Here is a 9,438-nt window from a genome sequence, read left to right as displayed (position 1 = left end):
CCGGTGTCTTCTGCTTTCTGCCGCGCCCGGGAAACTGGGGGACTGTAGGTGTGGGCGCTGCCATACGCCTTCTGCACAAGTTTGGCCAGCGAGGCGACCCGTCGCGCCCTGTCTCCCTTCCCGCCGCGTCCTGCGAGGGGGCGTGGCGCCGTGTTGCTAGGCGACGGCGCCTGCCTCCGTCACTTCCGGCGCGCGAGATTTACATCCGGGGCGGCGCGGCTGTTGTGTGCAGACGGTGCGATGGAGGCCGGGGCTGAGCGGAAGGTAGGGCCGCGCCGCGCCCGGCCGGTACCCGCGGCCCTGGCGAGCCGGTTCGGTACCGCCCCGGGCCGGCCTCACCTCGCGTCTCCCCACAGAGGCAGCGGGAGGAGGCGGCGGAGACGTCCGACCTGTCCGGGGAGGAGGATGACGATTATGTGCCCTACGTGCCCGTCAAGCAGCGCAAGCAGCAGATGGTAGCGGGGCCCAGCGCTGGCGGGGGAGGGCTCCGAGCGCCCCTCCCGACGCAGGGCCTCTCACTCCGCTTCGACTCGCTGCCCTACAGCTGCAGAAGCTGCTGCAGATGCGGCGGAAGGTGGTGTCGGAAGAGGAGCAGCGGGACAGTGGGAGCGAGCAGCGGGGTGACGAGGATGACATCCCCCTGGGGCCCCAGTCCAACATCAGCCTCCTGGACCAGCACCAGCACCTCAAAGAGAAGGCGGAAGGTGGGGGAGCAGTTGGCGGTGGAGCCGGGTGGCTTTCGGGAGGGACTGAAACCTCCTCGCTGTTTCCCTGATTCTCCCCGCAGCTCGGAAGGAGTCGGCCAAGGAGAAGCAGCTGAAGGAGGAGGAGAAGATCCTGGAGAGTGTGGCAGAGGGCCGAGGTGAGCGGTGCGAGCTCTGTGTCTTTCAGAGCTGTCGGGGCAGTTCTGCAACACTCGGGGATGTTCGCGCCTGGGATGGGACGGGAGATCACGATGGGATCCCTCAGCAGGCGTCTCGCTGCCTGGCCTGGCTGAGACGGTGCTGTGGCAGGCCCCTGGGCACGGCAGGCTGCAGCGCTTGGTGTTCCTGTACCCAGAGGGGCTGTGGGGGTGCTGCTTTCCCTCCTCTCTCACCAGGCACAGTCTCTCAGACTGTTTGTTTGAGCAGTTCTCTTCTGGAGTTACGTGTGTCTGGAGACAGAGAGTTTGCACTGACCTCGTCGGCTTTGTCATTGCAGCTCTGATGTCAGTGAAGGAGATGGCAAAGGGCATCACCTACGATGATCCGATTAAAACCAGGTACGTTTCACAGTACAGCGGTTATCTTCCTGAAAACGTCGCTTCCTCGTGGCTGAGAGAGCTAGAAGCCGTACAGCCTCGCAGGAGGAGTTCTGCTCTGTGGCCACAGGTTTTTCTCTTGCTTCACTGCCTGGTTTCTTACGGCTGTGTGTAAGACTGAAGGCTGTTGAGTCACCTTGGATGTTGTTTTTTAGACAGTTAAGATTTGCTGGAGTGTATTTATGTTAAACTTGAAGACTTGAGGTAGATCTTCAGATCTCGGAGGTGACTAAGCCAGAGGAAGAGGCTGTGTGAGCCCGCAGAGCCAGAGCTACTTGAGAGAGTGCCAGAGGGATGAGTGAGATGTGTCCAAAGATTTTTGTCATGTTCCATCCACCATCCGTAGACTGCTCAGCTGTTAGCTTGGGACTTCTTCCTCAGACTTTGGGGAAACATTTAATACGTGGAACTGGCTGGATCTGCTCCCGTGCTCGCAGCACGAAGCGCCTTGGGGTTCCCTGTTTTCCCTGATGGGACATCGGAGCCTGACAGGGAGTTCCTCTGGGTCTGCGTGGAGGCCTGTGGGCCTCTGCAGCCCCAGCTTCACCGTGGCCTTTCTCTGCTGCCTTCACAGCTGGAAAGCACCTCGTTACATCCTGGGCATGTCGGAGGCTCGGCACGACCGCGTGCGCAAGAAGTACCACATCCTGGTGGAGGGGGAAGGCATCCCGCCCCCCATCAAGAGCTTCAAGGAGATGAAGTTCCCGGCAGGTGGGCCAGGAGAGGAGCCTGGCAGGGTGGGGGCAGAATTCTCCTGGGAAACTCGTGTCAGTGAGCAAAGCTGCCGGATCTTTAACACTTGGTGCTGGTGGGGACACGGCTTAGATTAACCGTGGCGTCTGTGTCACCTAACCGCAGGCCTGAAGGGCGTTTGTCGCTGGTGGAGGAGCTGCTGCTGCGATGGGAGTGGGAGAGAAAGGAGGAAAACTTCAGGCTGTGAATGCCTGTGTCTCTTGTTCCCTGACAGCTATCCTGAGGGGCCTGAAGAAAAAAGGAATCCAGCAGCCAACGCCCATACAGATCCAAGGCATCCCCACGATGTGAGTGCTCTGTCCCTGTCCCAGAGTGGGGAGCAGGTTGCTCCCTACAGCCCCCCGGAGCCCACCCGGCAGCGTTAGCCGGGCGCTCTTCCCTGGTGACGGATGCACCCCCTCCCCTTGCTCGGCCCTGGAGGTCTGAGCCGTTCGGTGACACTCCTTCTCACCGTTTCCCTGCCAGCCTCTCGGGAAGGGACATGATTGGCATTGCGTTCACTGGCTCTGGGAAGACCTTGGTGTTCACCCTCCCGGTGATCATGTTCTGCTTGGAGCAGGAGAAGAGGCTGCCGTTCTCCAAGCGAGAGGGACCCTACGGACTCATCATCTGTCCCTCGGTGAGCGTCAAGCGTGCAGTAACGCGTGGGTGGATGCTTTCACCGATGTTCAGTGGCAATCCCAGATCCTCCCTGCAGGGAGGTGTAGGAATGAATGCTTTTCTCCGCAGCGGGAGCTGGCCCGGCAGACCCACGGCATCATTGAGTACTACTGTCGCCTGCTGCAGGAGGACGGCCTGCCCCCGCTGCGCTGCGCCCTCTGCATCGGGGGCATGTCTGTCAAGGAGCAGATGGAGACAATCAAACAGTAAGATCTTCTGGGGGAAGCTGTGGGGCTGGAGCTGTGCTCTGTTTTCTGGCAGAGGACTAAGGGGTGGCACCCTGGCAGGACGGCTTCAGGAAGGTGTGGGGGTAAAGGTGACGTGCCAAGCGGGTGTTACCTTCCCCACATGTCGCTGCGTGGGGCAGGAATCCGAGTGCCTGACCGTGGCATTCTCTCATCCCACAGTGGTGTACACATGATGGTGGCAACCCCTGGCCGTCTGATGGACCTGCTGCAGAAGAAGATGGTGAGCCTGGACATCTGCCGTTACTTGGCCTTGGATGAGGCTGACAGGATGATCGATATGGGCTTTGAGGGGGACATCCGTACTATCTTCTCCTACTTCAAGGTACGAGCTGGCGCGATACGAACACCCTGAAGCTCAGTCCCTGCGCCTGCCTGGCAAGGTGAGCACTAAATCCTTGCCTGCGCTGCGTTCCCTGCGCAGGGCCAGCGGCAGACCCTCCTCTTCAGTGCCACCATGCCCAAGAAGATCCAGAACTTTGCCAAGAGTGCCCTGGTGAAGCCTATCACTATTAATGTTGGGCGAGCGGGTGCTGCCAGCCTGGACGTTGTGCAGGTGAGGTAGTTGGGAGCTCTCCCGTGCCCGTGTGGGGGGCCGGCAACATTCACGAGGGCCCCTGATACGTCCCCCTGCCAGAGTTGCGGGTTCGTGGCCCTCCTTCCCAACAAGTTAAGGGATTCTGAGCATCGGCAGTTTCTCTGCTGCGTCCCTGACCCATCTCTGTCCTTTTTCCTAGGAGGTGGAGTATGTGAAAGAGGAGGCCAAGATGGTGTACCTGCTCGAGTGCCTGCAGAAGACCCCCCCACCTGTGAGTAGGGCGCTTCGGCTGCTCTGGCAGCGTGGGCACGGTTGGAGCTGGCGGCAGGGACGAAACTGTGATGCTGCAGGGCTCTGCTGTGGGTGGGGTAAGCGTGTGAGTGAGCCGTGCTCCACGTAGGGCAGATTCTGGGCCCAGAGCTTTGTGTGCTCCGCTCAGCATGAGGGAACGGGTTTCTTGGGAAGGCTGTGCTGGTGGCGGCCCGCAGAAAGGCGGCTCTTACGCAACGTCTGTGCTGCTGCAGGTGCTGATCTTTGCAGAGAAGAAGGCGGATGTCGATGCGATCCACGAATACCTGCTGCTCAAGGGCGTGGAAGCTGTGGCCATCCACGGAGGGAAAGGTCAGTGAGGGTTTCGGGGAGACCTGGGCCACAGTGTTGCCCTGCCTGACCCCGCTCCTGCCAGGGTGGCCTGTGGCCACGGGAGGTCCCAGCGTGCAGCAGTTTGTGGCGGTGTGAGGAAGGGCTGCGGCAGCGTCAGGAGCAAACGCCACGTCGTATGTCATAGGCATAGACACAGTGCAGATCCCTACGACACCTGCAGATCCCTCTGCTCCTTCATTTGGGGAAAGGCCGTGTTGGCCCTCTCGCGGGAGGAGCCCTGGTTGAATGATGCCTGGCTCTGAGGCCATAGTGGCTGCGGCGAGAGGTGGGACTAGGAGCTTTGCCCTTTGCTGATCTTCTCTGCTGGGCCTTTGCAGATCAGGAGGAACGTACAAAAGCCATCGAGGCCTTCCGGGATGGGAAAAAGGATGTCCTGGTTGCCACTGACGTCGCTTCCAAGGGTCTGGACTTCCCAGCCATCCAGCACGTCATCAACTATGACATGCCAGAGGAGATTGAGAATTACGGTGCGGACTGGGCCCTGTGGGGGACCGACAAGGGCACGGCGGGGTGGGCGCAGGGGCCAGCGAGGCTGTGTGCTTGTCTCCACAGTGGCAGTGGGCAGGGGTGGTCTGTCACACGGCGTTCACCCAGGCCTGATCCTGTCTCTCTCTCCGCAGTTCACCGGATCGGGCGTACCGGCCGTTCGGGCAACACCGGCATCGCCACCACCTTCATCAACAAGGCCTGCGGTGAGGAACGGTGCGGGGCTGGGGGCTGCATGCGGGGGGGCTGGGGCCGCGGGAGGCAGCTGGGCGACAGAGCTGCCTCTGCCTTGGCAAGGGGGGGCTGTTCCCGAGCAAGCAGGGATGAGGTGGCCCGTGAAGGGGAGATGGTGGTGTGGGGCCGTGCCCCCCACCCCTGCCTGGGCCGTGTCTGATGGTGTCTCTGCCCCAGATGAGTCGGTGCTGATGGACCTGAAGGCCCTGCTCCTGGAGGCGAAGCAGAAGGTGCCACCCGTGCTCCAGGTGCTGCACTGCGGGGACGAGACCATGCTGGACATCGGAGGTGAGAGACCCCGGCCTGGCTCAGGGACCTCCCGCAGGGCTGCGGACAGGACCCCCAGCTCCCCTCGCTCCGGGCTCCTGGGGCGGTTCCCTGCTGCCGCGGGGCTGTTGTCCAGCCATGCGGACAACCTGGTGCTGCGGTGGTGGGGGGCGATGCTGGGGTAGCCTCTCTGCTTCTGGGGTGGGGGGCCGCTCTCCCAGCGTGGCGTGGCTCCCCCTGACCTCGTCCCTCCCGTTGCAGGCGAACGGGGCTGCGCCTTCTGCGGCGGCCTGGGCCATCGCATCACCGACTGCCCCAAGCTGGAGGCCATGCAGACCAAGCAAGTCAGCAACATCGGCCGCAAGGACTACCTGGCTCACAGCTCCATGGACTTCTAGCCCGGGGAGCGTGCTGCCCAGCGCTCCCCCCGCGTGGGCCTTGGTTCCCTTTCAGCCCGGGCAGCGCGCCAGCTGCCCTCGCCTTTCCCAAGTCCGGGGCCTGTCCTACGCTGCTGGGGTGCCTTTTCCAGGTGTTTGGCTACCAGGGCTGTTGCCAGCTCAGCCTGACGAAGCTCCTGCCCCGAGAGAAAAACATGTGGAGCTGTGCTGCAACAGCCCGTTACGTCAGTGGCGAGTTGGGCAAGCAGGTAGCGGTGCCCGAGGGGAGGAGGAAGCCCCAGGTGAGGTGACTGGCCTGTGGCTGGCTGCCTGCTGCCCCTGCTAGCCCTCTGCAGTGGTGTGGCCAAGGTCTTGCGTTGCTCCTCTCCAAAGCCCCTCGACTCCTCCGGGACCATCCCCCTCGCCTGGTTTTGTGCCTCCTCAGCTGGTGGCTGTTCCCGTATCCCCCAAACACGCTCTGATGCGTCCCGGGCAAGGCAGAGCGTGCTGCGCTCGTGTTGGGCGGTCCCCTTGGTGCTTCCTGTGCTCTGCTTGCACGCGTTCTGCCCCGCTGCCCCTGTGCGAGGGGGAGGGCAGACGGATGGACACCTCCTGTGGCCCAGCCTCTGCCCCTCATCCCACACACCAGAAAGGGGAAGTCGCTGAGAGAAGGAAGTCTGCCCCATGCAGTTGCTTCGGCTGCAGCAGTCACATTTTCTCCGCTGCTGGTAGCCTGAGTTCCCAGTCCTTGCGCTGGCTGCCAGGGCGGTGCTGGGCCCATGGAGAGACCGGTGAAGGATGGGATCCTCTATGTGCAGCACTGCAAATTTGGAAAGGTAAAGGGTGGATCTGGGGCCGGGTACAGGGTTTGCCGTGATCCGTCCTGACGTCAGGTCTGGGCTGGGCCCTCGGCAGTCTGGGAAAGGGGGACTGGAGCCAGACCCCTCGGATCTGCCCCGTGGGGCCCTGGGCTTCGCAGCCCCCGGAGTGGGGCTCTCCCTGCAGCCGAGGGGACTCATCCGTGTAGGCACCTGCTTGGGCTCGCACCTGCACGCAGGGTCCCTCTTCTCGCTTGGTCACCGTGCGATTCGCAGTGAATCAATAAATGCGTGTTAACGAGGCGCAGCTCCAGCGTGTGTGTGGGAGCGGGGCAGCATGTGGGACATGGTTCTGTGGCCGGCCCTCCACCAGCCTGGCCCTGGGGGGCCGGTGCCGTCCGTGGGGCACCCCTCAGGGCTTGGCCTGTTCCCTTGGGCCCTCGGGGTGGGCACTGAGCGCGGCAGCCCACTGGGCATGGTATGGGTGACGTGATGGGGAGTTGCTGCAGGTTGGGTTGGCTCTAGGGAGCTGTGAGCTGGGTGTTGGTGAAGCAGGGCCCACTGGTGCCTGGGCCCTACTTCAGCGGCATCCCCTCTGCCGCGGCGGGGTGGCCGTGCCCCCGTGGTGGGTTTGGCGGATGTGCTGGGCTGCCATCACGCTCTGACCTCCCCACACGCTGAGAGCCGAGTCCTGGATCCGGAGCGGGCAGGCTCTGCGCACATGGGGCCGGTGCCCTGCGCGTAGGAGGCAGGCAGGCTGGTGATGGTGGCTATTTTGAGTGCTTGGCTGCATCTGGTTTCTACAGGGCGGAGGCCCTGCTGCGCTTTTGAGGTGCGTGGGGGCACGCGCCCCATCTATCCCGTGACGGGCTGGGAAGGTGTCGGTGCTGCAGAGCCTCCCCTGGGAGGAAGCGGGCTGTGAGCTGCAGGGCCTGGATGTGCTCAGCAGATGCGAGGCTGCCAGCAGGAGCCTCAGCAGCTCAAAACGGCTTTAATTTGCATCAGGGTCTGTGCTGAGAACAGCTCGAGAGCTCAGCTGCAGCGCTGGCAGGCCGGCACTTGCAGTGGGGAACAAAGAGCAGGACCTGGTGTTCAGCAAGCCGGGAGTGAGCGTGACTCACCCAGCGAGCTGTGCTGAGCTCGCTCAGGGCAAGGACCCCCCCCTCGACCCAGCTTTGGGACTGCCCTGCCCCATGAGTCTGCGCTGGCCCCAACTTTCTGTGCCCTCCTGCTCGCTGTGGGCAGGGACCCCCCCTGTGCCCCCTCCTGCCCTGCACAGCTCTTCCCCAGCACTGCCAGCCCTGCATGGAAGGCAGCGCTGCGAGGACGCAGCGGGCAGCTCTTTGCTGACTCTTTTTTTCCCTGCCTGTGCCTTCCCACACCGCAGAGGTCCTGGAGGAAGATGCGAGCCCAGCTCTTTGCTGCCAGCCCCTCCGGCGTGGCCCGCATGGAGAAGTTTGACGTGCGAGATGACGGCACGGCACTGGAGAAGACCTCCCTGCGGCGGTGTGCCCGCCGGGTGATCCGCCTCTCAGACTGCGTCTCCGTGGGCCCGGCGGGCACAGAGAGCTGCCCCAAAGCCACCGCTGCCTTCTACCTCACCACCACCGAGAAGAGCTACGTGCTGGCAGCTGAGCAGCGGGACGAGTGGATTGCCCAGCTCTGCCAGCTGGCCTTCCAGGTACCGTGGGGTCCGGCACAGCCAGCGTCCCTCACGTTGCTCCTGGCTCAGGCGAGCCTGGGGGCTCTGGGGTGCGTGGGCAGGCTGGGGAGTTTGTGCTCCCCTGGTGCATTCCTTTGTTTCAGGGTGCAAAGGAGACGACGCAGAGCAGTGCCGGAACCCAGCCCAGCCCCGCTGTCCCCATGGAGGACAATTCCCTCTACTCCTCCTGGCAGGACCGTATGTGCAGGGGCGGTGGATAGGGCCAGGGTGGGTTCTGGCTCAGCGCTGGGGTGCTGACCCCCACCTTGCTCTGCTCCCATAGTAACTGAATTCCCGGTGCTGGTGGTCCGGACGGATGCGGCCACCCGCTGTGGCCTGCATGGGCACTACTTGCTCTCGGCCCTTCCCCAGAGCCTGACGCTGAAGGACCCACAGTCCCGCCAGCCCCTGCTCACCTGGCCCTACCCCTTCCTCCGCAAATTTGGCCAGGATCAGGTGTGTGCCTCCCCCGCTCCCTGATGCTGCTGACTGCCCAAGGCAGGTGCCAGCCCCTCACCCTGCCCTCTGTCCCTGCAGACCATCTTCTCCTTCGAGGCTGGCCGCCGCAGCGACTCTGGAGAGGGCACCTTCACCTTCAGCACCCCCCGGGCCCCGGAGCTCAGCCGGGCTGTGGCTGCTGCCATTGCTTGCCAGCAACAACAGGGCAAGGATGCCTCGGACCCCCGGCTTTTCTGTGCCCTGGACCCCCAGCTCTCTGCACAGGGCCTGGAGCCCCAGCCCTGGGGACCTGGGGCCGAGGAGCCCCAGCCCAGCCCCGCCCTGGGGGGTGCACAGCCTCCCTCCCACCCCTCCGCCAGCCTTCTCTGCTTTGCCCCCTCGGAGTCAGAGGCCACAGGCCCCATCGTCTATGCCTCCATCGCCCGGGGCCAGCAGCCCCTATTTGGGCCGGGGCAGCCGGGCTCAAGTGAGCCATGGGCTGCGGCACTGCCCCTTCCTGAGCATCTCTATGAGAACATCTTCACTGCGGAGCCCAGTTCTGCTGCGGCGGAGGAGGAAGAGGAGGAAGGGCAGTGGGAGCTGGGGAACCGGCAGGCCCCTGAGGGCCACAGCAGTGAGGCAGGCCCCCTCTATGACAACCGGGCAGCCCTGGGCCAGCTGCCGCGGGGCAGCCCCCAGCCCCCGGAGCAGCGCTGGGGCTGTGGGGGGCAGGAGGCGCCGGCGGGACGCCCCGGGCACAAGCCCCAGAACAACCTCCGGGCCAAACTGGTGCGGCTGCTCAGCCGGGAGACCCCCGGCCCGCGGGACTGGGCCTGAGTCCTGCCCGGATGCGGTTCGGTGGTGCGGTTCGGTGCGGTGAATAAACAGCCTGGACCGGACTCGGCTCTGCCGGTGCTGCGGGGACGGGGACCGGGGCAGCCCGCGCCTCCCCGCCAG

The 9,438-nt window shown here is 64.0% G+C and overlaps 2 protein-coding genes across 3 annotated transcripts; both read left to right on the top strand.

The window, feature by feature from the left end:
* Positions 1-98: 98 nt before the first annotated feature.
* On the top strand, positions 99-6,411 carry DDX41 (DEAD-box helicase 41). 2 transcript variants are annotated; one of them, XM_086758585.1, is made up of 17 exons: positions 99-264; positions 357-455; positions 545-704; positions 788-862; positions 1,201-1,261; positions 1,875-2,011; positions 2,268-2,340; positions 2,519-2,672; positions 2,783-2,919; positions 3,121-3,283; positions 3,383-3,514; positions 3,696-3,767; positions 4,021-4,117; positions 4,477-4,626; positions 4,780-4,851; positions 5,057-5,167; positions 5,408-6,411. In XM_086758585.1, the coding sequence occupies exons 1-17, from the start codon at positions 241-243 to the stop codon at positions 5,542-5,544; spliced, it is 1,854 nt and encodes a 617-aa protein (XP_086614711.1). In that variant the 5' UTR covers positions 99-240; the 3' UTR covers positions 5,545-6,411. The 2 variants fall into 2 exon arrangements, 1 of the variants encoding a protein (XP_086614711.1); XR_015260087.1 differs by lacking the exons at positions 5,057-5,167; positions 5,408-6,411 and having other exon boundaries at positions 3,696-3,864.
* Positions 6,228-9,380, top strand: DOK3 (docking protein 3). The gene is made up of 5 exons (XM_086758586.1): positions 6,228-6,359; positions 7,729-8,022; positions 8,148-8,241; positions 8,327-8,499; positions 8,581-9,380. Exons 1-5 carry the CDS (start codon positions 6,303-6,305, stop codon positions 9,316-9,318), a joined length of 1,356 nt encoding a protein of 451 aa, XP_086614712.1. The 5' UTR covers positions 6,228-6,302; the 3' UTR covers positions 9,319-9,380.
* The last annotated feature ends 58 nt before the right edge of the window (positions 9,381-9,438 follow it).

This window comes from Chlamydotis macqueenii, chromosome 14 (assembly GCF_036417535.1).
Source record: "Chlamydotis macqueenii isolate bChlMac1 chromosome 14, bChlMac1.mat, whole genome shotgun sequence".
NCBI lineage: Eukaryota > Metazoa > Chordata > Aves > Otidiformes > Otididae > Chlamydotis > Chlamydotis macqueenii.
Note: the sequence above shows the minus strand (reverse complement) of the source record. Positions and strands in the feature narration are given on the sequence as shown.

Coding starts and splice junctions, on each gene's coding strand:
- DDX41 (XM_086758585.1), top strand. CDS start 241: ATGGAGGCCGGGGCTGAGCGGAAG. Junction 2,012..2,267: donor GGAGATGAAGTTCCCGGCAG/GTGGGCCAGGAG, acceptor GTTCCCTGACAG/CTATCCTGAGGGGCCTGAAG. Junction 3,284..3,382: donor CTATCTTCTCCTACTTCAAG/GTACGAGCTGGC, acceptor TTCCCTGCGCAG/GGCCAGCGGCAGACCCTCCT.
- DOK3 (XM_086758586.1), top strand. CDS start 6,303: ATGGAGAGACCGGTGAAGGATGGGATCCTCTATGTGCAGCACTGCAAA. Junction 8,242..8,326: donor CTACTCCTCCTGGCAGGACC/GTATGTGCAGGG, acceptor CTGCTCCCATAG/TAACTGAATTCCCGGTGCTG. Junction 8,500..8,580: donor GCAAATTTGGCCAGGATCAG/GTGTGTGCCTCC, acceptor CTGTCCCTGCAG/ACCATCTTCTCCTTCGAGGC.